General features: G+C 39.7%; 1 protein-coding gene across 1 annotated transcript; it reads left to right on the top strand.

Moving 5' to 3' along the window:
* Window positions 1-1,002: 1,002 nt before the first annotated feature.
* On the top strand, window positions 1,003-2,799 carry LOC130423334 (protein NLRC3-like). Its single transcript, XM_056749568.1, has one exon. The coding sequence runs from the start codon at window positions 1,279-1,281 to the stop codon at window positions 2,227-2,229; it is 951 nt and encodes a 316-aa protein (XP_056605546.1). The 5' UTR covers window positions 1,003-1,278; the 3' UTR covers window positions 2,230-2,799.
* The last annotated feature ends 9,590 nt before the right edge of the window (window positions 2,800-12,389 follow it).

Genomic DNA, 12,389 nt, shown 5'->3' with positions numbered 1-12,389 from the left:
CCTTAAATCTGTCAGCAATGCATTTATTCACATTTTCCCAAAACTAACTGTATTACTGATAATGAAAAATAAGTTGATGACAGCAGATTTGGTTCTGCTTATTTAAAGAGAGTCAATGTCTATAGAGCAGCTTCATTATTGATTGGTGCTAAATAGAGAGACCGTAATCTGAATTCTTATGAACCTACAGAAATTGTGCTTCTCCAAAAGTATGTCATTTAGAGTTACATATTAAAGCCAAATGGAAGGCTTCGTGTAATGTTCTTACGAGGATTTTATTGTGTATAAAGGAAACATTTCGTCATGTTCACAACATGTGACGTCAAATAAACCTTCACCTGTCGTTCGTACTTGCTGTTAACAGATTTGAAATGATTCAGCGATGTCTCTCAAGTAATCAACAGATAATTGACGTTTCCAACAGCATTAAGTGGTACGATAAAAAAAAAAGATTGTAACATTTCGAGAATAAAGTCAAAACTGTGTGCGCTGTAGCAATACATGATCTTATTGTTTCTCACGATACATACAAAAAACAATTGTTCCACTTCAGAAGACATTTTTAACCCACTGTGCTTTAGATTGGACTAATTTAATGGGTGCATGTTATTTTTGGGGCGTCAACAACATCAACTACATAAGATGTTAAAATGATGACAATTGTAAATGATTCATCTGAATTTATCTAAAGTAATATACATCTAAGATGGCCTAAGGAAGAGTAATCGATGAGAGAATGAGTGAACAATTCCTCTAAACACATTATAAATGTTTTGCAGCTTATGATACTAAAACATAGAAGAATTCTTGCTCTAGGCATTTAGTTTTCGATCTTGAATATAATCTGTTATCTTCATTAAACAGCTATACCTCCTGAAGTCTTGAGAACATTTAAATCAAACCTGAGGAAGAAGTTTAAATGTTTGTGTGAAGGAACATCAGATGAGAGAAACCCAACACTGCTGAATGAGATCTACACAGAGCTCTACATCACAGAGAGTGAAAGTGGAGAGATCAGTAATGAACATGAGGTGAGACAGATTGAGACACAATCCAGGAGAACATCAACAGAGGACACACCAATCAAATGCAATGACATCTTTAAAGCTTTTCCTGCACAAGAAAACCCATCAGAAGTGTGCTGACAAAGGGAGTCGCTGGCATTGGAAAAACAGTCTCTGTGCAGAAGTTCATTCTGGACTGGGCTGAAGGGAAAGAGAATCAGGACATCCACCTCATATTCACATATTTCCTCTTCCTTTCAGAGAGAACAATCTGATGAAGAACCAAACACTCAGTCTTTTACATCTTCTTCATCTTTTCTTCCCAGAGACAAAAGAAATGGAAATCTCCAGCGGTGAATATAAAGTGTTGTTCATCTTTGATGGTTTGGATGAGTGTCGTGTGTCTCTGGATTTTCACAGCAGTGTGAGGTTGTGTGATGTAAGTGAATCAGCCTCAGTGGATGTGATGCTGACAAACCTCATGAAGGGGAATCTGCTTCCCTCTGCTCTCATCTGGATCACCTCCAGACCAGCAGCAGCTGATCTCATCCCCTCTGAGTGTGTTGATCGAGTCACAGAGGTACGAGGCTTCACTGACAAACAGAAGGAGGAATACTTCAGCAAGAGAATCAGTGATGAGAGTCTGGCCAACAGAATCATTTCACACCTGAAGTCATCCAGGAGCCTCTACATCATGTGTCACATCCCAGTGTTCTGCTGGATTTCAGCCACTGTTCTAGAGAGAATGTTGAGTGAAGCAGAGAGTGAAGGAGAGATCCTCAAGACTCTCACTCAAATGTACACACACTTCCTGATCATTCAGACAAACATCAAACATCAGAAGGACTATGAGAAGAAAGTGAAGAATGATGAAGACATGATCTTCAAACTGGCCAAACTGGCTTTTGAGCAGCTTGTGAAAGGGAACCCGATCTTCTATGATGAGGACCTGAGAGAGTGTGGCATTGATGTAGCAGAAGCATCAGTGTACTTAGAATTGTGCACTCAGATCTTCAGAGAGGAGTTTGGCTTGTATCAGGGGAAAGATTACTGCTTTGTTCATCTGAGCGTTCACGAACATCTCGCAGCTCTTTATGCTCACATCTCCATCACAAACAACAAGAGAAATGTGTTTGTTGCAGATCAGTTTCCAAGCAATTGGACCATTGAGAATCAAAAATCACAGAGCAGGTTTCACTATTTGAGCTGCATGAGAGAGCTGTAGATGAAGCTTTACAGAGTCAGAATGGACATCTGGATCTTTTCCTGCGTTTCCAATCAGAGTCCAATCAGATTCTCTTACAGGATCTACTGACACATATGAGAAGATGCTCCTACAAGAAAGAGAAAACTGTTGAGTACATTAAACAGAAGATCACTGAGAATCTGTCTCCAGAGAAATCCATCAATCTTAATCACTGTCTCAGTGAACTGGATGATGATTCACTGCTGCAGGAGATTCAACATTATGTGAAATATGAATCAGTCGGACGCTTCAAACTCTCCTCTTCACAGTGGTCAGCTTTAGTTTTTGTGTTGTTGATGTCTGAACAGCATTTGGATGAACTTTGATCTGAATAAATGTATTGGATAAAAGTTCAGTAAGTAAAACTAACAACAATCAGTTGACTGTTAACATATTAATACAATTTCTTAATTTTATGATTTTCTTTTGATCTTTTCATCAGTACAGAGGGTTTATATGTATTATTCAGTATACAGTATCTGGTGTGTGAATTATAAGCAGCTTTATAGCAGAATTATAAGGGTAAACATCTCACATCAAACCAGTGCACTCGAGAATGTAGTGAAAAATATAAAGTATTTATTTTGTGATTGCTTAGGCATTTAAAATGAACAAGTAACCATACACAAACGCATTGTGGCTAATAAGTGTTTATCATTCATTGCTGTGTACAAACACATAACAAGGTACTTTGTATATTGCAAACAATTAGTCACATGACATAATCACCTTATTGCATACAGAAACCTCAAAGGAAAAAGCTGTTATAAAATACCTGATTTGTAACTCTTATATAACCCAATATGGGGGACTTAAAAAAAAAGAGGACTCTGTCTTTAAAGGACTTAGTCCCAGAAGTCCATGAAGCGAACTGAAATGAGACTGTGTAGCCTTGCGGAGGATTTCCTAATTGTGTCACCTTCTGCTCCTGTTGACTGGTGACAGAGACGCAATGAATCTCGGGATATCCAAGGCTGTGGAGGATATATTCGTTCTATCCTTAAAACCCTGCAGAAATAAGCATTTTGAGGCTGCATTTGAAACTGTCTTCGAATTGGGACGGCCTAACCAGCCTTTAGTGGAGCTGCTGTGACACAATTGGTCTTAAAATGCAGCCTTCAAAGGACTCAGACCTACGCCTTGGGCAAGGCGATGGTTTTCGTTTATATTTGTGCATCATTATTCACCATCGACTGGCATTGGCCACTAGGCGTCAGTGTCCAACCAATACAAGAGTCGAAGAAGAAGTGGTTCATTGTGTACGCTGTCTGAAAAGCATTTAGCAGTGATAGTGGCAAGTAAATATCACTTTTATATATTGAGTTGTTTAGTACAGAAAAACATGTTATTTATTGAGAATTCAGTCAGAAATGCATATGATAAACCTGACGCTATCACAGAGTGTAGTATATGCAGCTAATGGTTTAGTCCAGTATTCCCCTGCGTTGTTAAAATAATTGGTATGGCCCTTTTAAGGACGGCGCCAAATAAAGAGTAAAAAGACTTGAGAACAGCTCGGTGTTTTTGGTGTCTTCTATTAACATGCAGATTAATAAGAAAGAACACAACATGGTGTCAGAAGTGGGATTATAAGGTTAAAACACACGCCGCTACAGAAAAAAAAAAAGACCACGGCAAGAGGATCGGAAAACATGGAAACACTGCATCCGCCACCATCTTTAGCTTTGACGGGGAACTTGGCTGAAAACTGGCGTAAGTGGGAGCAAAGATTCAATTTATATCTCACTGCCTCTGGACTGTCGAATAAAGATGATTCGAGAAAGATCGCTGTGTTGTTACATTGCGTTGGTGAAGAGGCCCTAGACATTTATAACTCGCTAGAAATCGAGTATGCTGACCCACAAAACAAACGATTGTCAGAGGTTCTCGATGCATTTCAGAAGTATTGTGCACCGCGGAAAAATACTGTTTTTGAGCGACATCAATTTTGGGCTCACAAATTCGCTGAACATGCGGGCATTGATAAGTTTGTTACAGAGTTGAGAAACAAAGCGCGCACGTGCGAATTCACCGTGACGGAAGATCTCATGATACGAGACAAGATTGTATTCAGTATAACGGACGCAGGACTGCGTGAACGTCTGCTGTCAATCTCAGATCTAACTCTAGCAAAGACTATCGATATATGCAGGGCCAAAGAGGTCACAAAAGCGCAAGCGATTGCAATGGCTACGACAGCAGAAACACAGTATGTGAACGCCCTTACAAAGAAGTGGGCTGCACACAAAATGAACAAAACAACAGTAAAAAAACAAACCCCAAAATCATCTAGAGGACAAACAAAGCCTTGTAGCAGATGCGGACGCATACACATGCCAAGACAGTGCCCTGCCTATAATGAGGTGTGTAAAAAATGCGGCAAAAAGAACCACTTTGCGGTGATGTGCATGTCAAAAGTTAACATGGACACACTTGATGTAGAAACAGAGTTGGATGACATAAACACTTTGTTCATAGGGACTGTACAAAAGGCAAACAAGTCTGATACAGGCTGGCACACAAAGTTGTGTGTAGGAGGCACAGTCGTAGAGTTTAAGCTCGACACAGGCGCTGAAGCCAATGTCCTACCAAAAAGAATCATTGACAAGCTGCAAACTCCTGTGAGAGTGCAGAAAACAGAAACAGTGCTGATATCGTATGGTGGCACTCGTATCAAACCAGAAGGTGTTATCAAGCTACAAGTGCAGTTTAAAAATAAAACCACCGACATGATGTTTTATGTTACCACTGCATCAGACACGGCCCTCCTTGGAAGACAGGGATGCGTTCAGCTGGACCTCATTAGAAAAGTGGAGGTCCTCACTACGTCACCACCCACGACAAAGACAGAGCTTTTCGAACGTTATGCTTCTGTGTTTCAGGGTCTAGGTCAGTTTCCAGGACTGCATCATATACACACCGATCCTACAGTCCCACCTGTAATACATGGCTGTAGAAAGATTCCGTTTGCGGTGCATGATCGACTTTGTGCAACATTGGATGATCTAGTGAAAAGAGGAGTGATTAGCAAAGTTACTAAGCCCACAGCATGGGTCAGCAGTTTGTGTATCACGGAAAAGAAAAACGGCAGCCTCAGAGTTTGTCTGGACCCTAAAGACTTGAACAAGGCCATTCTACGCCAGCATTACGCAATACCAACCCTTGAAGACATACGGTGTAAACTGGCGGGCAAAAAACTGTTCACCATTCTAGACGAAAAGGATGGATATTGGCAACTTAAACTGGATGAGGAATCAGCAAACCTATGTGCTTTCAACACGCCGTGGGGCAGGTATCGTTTTCACCGCATGCCGTTTGGCATCAAATCGGCGAGTGAAGTATTTCAGCGTCTGAACTCTGAGAGCTTTGGGGACATCGACGGTGTCTTCATGGTGGCTGACGACATGATTATAGCAGCGTCTTCCAAAGCAGAACATGACGCCATCCTTGAAAAAGTGATGAAGAGAGCCGTAGCTCTTAACGTCAAGTTCAACAAAGACAAGCTACAGTACATGGTCAGTGAGGTGACTTATTTAGGCCACAGAATCACAAGCGAAGGAGTGAAACCAGATGATAACAAAGTGTTAGCAATCAAGCAGTTTCCTCCTCCTACTGACAGGAAAGCACTCCAACGCCTGTTAGGAATGATTCGCTACCTGGCTAACTACATACCCAATGAAGCCACTATCACTGCCCCACTCAGACTTCTCCTAAGAAAAGACGTAACCTGGCAGTGGCAACAGGAGCAGCAGACAGCACTAGAGCAACTACAAACTGCCATAACAACAGCCCCAGTGCTGAGATACTTTGATCCGACAGAGCCTGTTGAGGTACAGGCGGATGCCTCGAAAGATGGTTTGGGAGCTGCATTGCTGCAAAGACAACAGCCCATAGCATATGCTTCAAGAGCACTATCTGTGGCAGAAAAGAACTACGCCCAGATAGAAAAGGAGCTCCTAGCCATAGTATTTGCTCTGAAAAAATTTCATCAGTACGTCTACGGTGTTCCTGTCAGAGTCCAGTCGGATCACAAACCTCTGGAGGCAATCCTCACCAAGCCCATCGGAGCCGCACCAGCGCGTCTCCAGAGAATGCTGCTACAGATACAAAGGTATGACATTCATGTTGTTTACACTCCAGGAAATCAGATGCTGATTGCAGACACACTGTCAAGAGCATACATCCAGGCTGACGAAGCGGAGAGCCTTGACCTGAGTGAAGAGAAGGTAATCTACGCACTGAATGCAGACTCACTTGATAGCAACATTATGTGCAAGATTCAACACGCCACACAGACAGATCAAGAACTGTGTCTGATAAAGAAGCTGCACGAGGAAGGATGGCCTGATAGAAAGAAAAACGTCCCACTAGCTGCTCATGCCTACTGGCCAGTAAGACACACAATCAGCATAAATGATGGGCTAATCATGAAAGACGATCGCATCATCATCCCTCGTGCGCTGCGATCAGATGTGCTGAATCGACTTCATGCTGCGCATCAGGGTATTCAACGGTCTCTAGCTCATGCCCGATCATGTATTTACTGGCCAGGCCTCAGTGATTCTGTATCCCGACTGGTGGAGGCCTGCAGTTCATGCCAGGAGAACTTTCCTGATAACCAGAAAGAACCACTTATTTCACATTCAGTTCCAGAAGGGCCCTGGCAGAAAATTGCTGCTGACATCTTTGATTTTCAAGGACAAGCGTTTCTCCTGATAGTCGACTATTTCTCCAAATTCCCAGAAGTCCTGCAGCTACCAGATAAAACAACAGGGTCTGTGATAGTACATTTCAAGACTGTTTTTGCAAGGCACGGAGTGCCGGAGATTCTAATTGCGGATCATGTACCCTTTGCCAGTGCTGAAATGGCTCAATTTGCCCATAGCTGGGGTTTTGCCATCAAACACTCCAGCCCCAATTATCCTCAATCCAATGGTATGGCTGAGAGAGCCGTAAAGACTGTTAAAGCCATGCTGAAAGCTGCTGCTCAGTCAGGCACCGACCCCTACCTTGCATTACTGGCTCTCCGCAACACGCCTATTACTGGTCTCAAATACTCTCCTGCTCAGATCCTTATGGGTCGTGTTCTTCGCTCCAACTTACCAGCAAGTAAAGCTGTACTGCGACCTTCAACGCCCAGATGTGTCCAGGAGGAACTACAACATCGTCAGTTGCAGCAGAAGAGGTGGTATGACAGAACAGCTGCTCTACTACCAACCTTGCAGAGGGGACAGAGGGTACACATGAAAAATAAAAACTCTTGGAAACCTGCAACAGTGGTCAGAGTCAGAGACGAACCGCGTTCTTACGATGTGATCACACCATCAGGTACAACCTACCGCAGGAACAGACGGCACCTCAGGCCTGACAGATCAGCAAACAATGAGCCACAAACTGACTGTTCCATTTACACTGATGATGACCTGAATGACAATGTGATAACAGAACAGGTAGATCCTCAAAACTTGGAAAGGAGTTCGGGACTCACAAGAGCTGGACGCAACATCAGGCGACCAGTGAGGTTCAATGATTATTTGCTGACATAGAGTAGTATTCATGTCACTTGTTCATAACAGATGTTTATTAAACTGTTCCATAAGTGTTTATGCTACTGTTTACGGTTAATGTTTATGTTACTCCTCATAAGATGTGTTTCATTCACATGTATAAGGGCTACAGTAGTTGTACTGTTATTATCTCCAGTTATGCCATTATTACTGTTTGAGCTAAAGGGGGGAGATGTAGTATATGCAGCTAATGGTTTAGTCCAGTATTCCCCTGCGTTGTTAAAATAATTGGTATGGCCCTTTTAAGGACGGCGCCAAATAAAGAGTAAAAAGACTTGAGAACAGCTCGGTGTTTTTGGTGTCTTCTATTAACATGCAGATTAATAAGAAAGAACACAACACAGAGTACATAGGAACATTTTCTACTACTTTCAATATACAATAAATGAAGAATTGCATTAACTAAATCATTTTACTTTAAGTTCTCAACCTATAAACTTATTTGTCTTCACAATATTTTTTTACAATGAATGCAATTGACACATCTGTAATCTCCTGCACTGGAACATAACCAAGTACTTGATTTCACACCAGTTGATACATTTTTCCTACATTCTCGAATTCCTTGGTTTGATGTTTTTTTGTGACAATGGCATAATCAAAGAGCACGTAGATATTGTTTTTACACCCAATCAGAGCTGATCCTTCCTATGCGCAAACTACACAAGTTTCTTACGGCCTATGCACAACCACTTAGGTACAGAATCAAAAATACTGTAAACCACACGCTATTTTTAGTACTCGAGGAATCAACTTAAAGTGGCTGTCTGTAAGAATGGCCTCTTTGTCGCTATCTCTGTTTGTAAATGCTACTGCAGGTGATGTGCAGAGTTATTTTCTTTACATGAGTTGTGATTGGGCATTGCTCAACTGCATAGATGAGTCAACATGATAGATGATATAACAAGAAACAAATAAGAACATAACCAGTCCCAAATAGCGCAAAACTGTAATTTTGGCAGCGATTTGTTTTGTTATTTATCATGGAAACCCCCGTGATGGCAACCGGACAGAAGATCCTCGAAAGTGACCGCGGGTCTCAAATACTGACAGGTTCGGTCATACATTATATCATTTTACACCATACAAATATTTATATATACATAAACTATACGCAAAGCCTTGCCATCATGTCTGGGAAATGGGTCCGTAAAATCGCAGTCTACTGTGAGCTGAAAGGATTTAAAACAGATGCAGACATGACTTTATTTCTTCTAAACAGGTAGGACATTTCAATATTTCAATAGATAACACAAAATCCGTTGCTCCCTTGTTGTGTTAATACAGACAGATACAGTTTCATAGGTTGTTCTTTTTGTCTTTATGTTCATTAAGATAAATGTAATGTAAGCTCTTTTCAAACAGGATTAGTATTATCTGAGGACCTTGTGTGATTTAGAAATGACCTCGTCACATCTGTATTTCATGTGGCATGAAATATCATGGATAGTTGAGCAGTGCCCAACCACAACTCATGCAAAGAACATACCTCCGAACATCACCTGCAGTAGCAATTACAAACTGAGATGGTGACAAAGAGGCCAATCCTATGTAGTGCCGCGTTAACAACAAACACAACAAATATATTAAAATGATAACCCTTTCAATGAGGTGCCATTAGTTAATGCATTAGCCAACATCAATTAACAATGAACAATACCTTTACAGCATTTATTAATATTAATGATTGTTAATTTCAGCATTTATTCATACATTATTAAAATCAAATATGGTCACTGTTAACAATAACATTTTGTTATTTGTCACGGTTCGCAAAAGGACTCAGATGCAGGCAAGTCAAAACCAGTTTATTTGCACAACGTCAACCAGTTCAAACAATAAATCGGCAGGGCACTCCTGACGGGAACAAAGTAGACACGGCCGGCAATAACCTCCGTGAGAGAGAAGACAGGCAGGGAAATCCAAACCGAAACACCGGTACTCCGTAATATAAGACACCGTGAGTGAATAATCCAACTGAAATCCAAATAAGGAACACGAGAACCAAAAGAGAGCCGTAAGGGAAAAATAAATCCAAACCGGCTCACAGGCTGCCTCGATCCTATGTTGGAATAGAAGAACAGGTAAACTCCAGGTACAAACAGCAAAAAACGGTACAAACAATTTACATCGCCACACGGAGAGAATGGCAAAACGAGCTGAAATAGAGGGAACACAAATGGTGAGGGAAATCAACAACACTAAGAGCCTAAATGGGGTACCAGACGTGAGACAAAGGCAAAAGACAAAACACAGCAAACTGGATAAGAATAAACCCAAAAATAAAATAAAACAACAGGCAAAGCCTGACAGTTATTTACCTCTCTACAGGTTGAGTCAGTGTAAGATCACAGACGAAGGTTGTGTTGCTCTGACTTCAGCTCTGAGATCAAACCCCTCACACCTGAGACATCTGGATCTGTGTGATAATAATGTAGGAGATTCAGGAGTGAAGCTGATCTCTACTGTACTGGAGAATTCTCACTGTAAACTGGAGAAACTTGGGTAAGAATGTTGGGTAAGAATCTGATGCTCAGACAGAAATCACATAGATTATAGTGAGACTATATGGAGACTACAACATCTGTAATGATTCATTCCATGTCAAATCAACACAAATTTGCATATTTCCCTGTTCAATGAAGCAAAAAACATTGAAAGTGTTTAAATCCAAAATATTAAATGCCACTAATAAAAAGTAACTGAGTATTCCATTCATTTGTAGAAACGGGTAAAAATGACAATGTTTACATGAAATTTGAAGCCATATTAGATGGGTTGAGAAACGATGAGAAATATGCCAGCATCTTAATTTATTTTTTTCATAGATTTGTATATCTTTATTTAAAATCTGTTAACTTTAGCAATCCTTGGTACATTTTATGCCAATGGTGACAGTTCGAAGATGTGATAAATTACATTTGGTGTTAACTGGATCTGTCTAAAAATAAACTGAGATATTCAGGTTTATTCTTGGACAGTTCCAGCCTGTAATGTCCTGTAGATTCTTGTGCTCAACCAGCTTTTATTTTGAGAACTACATTTTAAGGCCCCATAATGTTCAGTCCTAGACGAGATTCAGTCCCTTCATGAGGAAACTGTTAAAATGTACACATTTCAGTCATTAAAAACCATACATGGGTCAATTTGTACAAATCTGGCACTTCATCTTTCTTAAAGAGGAATGTCTGTAGAACACATAATGTGGAAACTAGAAATTTTTGTATCACAACAACTGCATCGAACATAACCATTTCAGTGTGTTTTTGCTCTTTTCAGTTACTGTCATAGATTATTGGGTTGAGGCGCATTGACTGCTCTCAATATTTAAATTGTCAAATTCTATATATGTGTTGAGGCGCATTGTCTGCTCTCAATATTTAAATTGTCAAATCCTATATTTGTTTGAGCTTCAGAGAAATTTGGGATAATTGCTCTGTATGTTATTATCTTCAAAATGAGGTGTTTCCCATTCATTACTTAGACTTTGCCGGCCTGCCACAGTCTAATTTATTTTGCCATAGTTTCAAAATGAACCGGAAATCTTCCTTCACTTTTCATAATAAGATAACAATGTCTACTTTGCAATCTTTTGCAGTGTTGTTTCTGAATCGGCAAATCATGCATCACACAGTTACTCGGACCCACACACACAGGCATGCACTAACTAGTTAGAATCAAAGTATATGCAGTTTGATATTACATACATTTCTGTATCGCAAACAAAACACATAGCTTACATTCTTTATGTGCGAGCTCAAGTTCAAAGTCTACTTCAGATGCAATTGGAACCAATTATTTATGTTATTTTTATTAAACAATATGTGGTAGTTGAACGTTCTTTAATCAATAGGCTCTATATATCACGTTGATTAATTCAATTGTTCTGTGTGTGCTATTAACATGGTAGAATTGAGTAACAAATAAGGCTTTCTGTATTAATGCGCATTATGCCAAACAGATAATCATGTCCGTCATGAAGATAATGAAAACATTTTAATTACAAAACTGAAATGAAAAATTATGTTTATAAAACTATGACAAGATTGAGTAAAAAATGAAGTGAACACTGTTAGATTATTAAAAGTTTACAATCTTTGATTGTGAAAATATATTTAGAAGATGTAAATTTACCTGTTTCACCTTATTTCATATTTGAATTTGAAATTTTTCAAGCTGAGTGCTCTGATATTGTGAAATTGGAATCATTTGAATTTAAAATTTTATGTTGGAATTTAAATTGATTATATTTTGACTACGCTGCAGCGAATCGATTTACATTTATTTGTATTAGTGTTTTTCACAATACATATAGTTTCAAAGCAGCTTGAATTTGTCTACATAAATATTTTGAGTGATCTTTTATCAGAGGTGACTGTCTAAGTTATCTAAATGTACAGTTTTAAGATAATACAAATCATGCTACTATAGCTAATATCATGTATTAATTTAGAGAAGGAAACAATGAGCTAATTAAAGTAATTATTTCAAGTTGGGAACACAATGATTATATTATAAGAAAATTTTGCATTGGTGCATGTATGATGCTAAAACAGTTGACTGGTGAAGTGG

The sequence above is a fragment of the Triplophysa dalaica genome, chromosome 1 (assembly GCF_015846415.1).
Source record: "Triplophysa dalaica isolate WHDGS20190420 chromosome 1, ASM1584641v1, whole genome shotgun sequence".
Taxonomy (NCBI): domain Eukaryota; kingdom Metazoa; phylum Chordata; class Actinopteri; order Cypriniformes; family Nemacheilidae; genus Triplophysa; species Triplophysa dalaica.
Note: the sequence above shows the minus strand (reverse complement) of the source record. Positions and strands in the feature narration are given on the sequence as shown.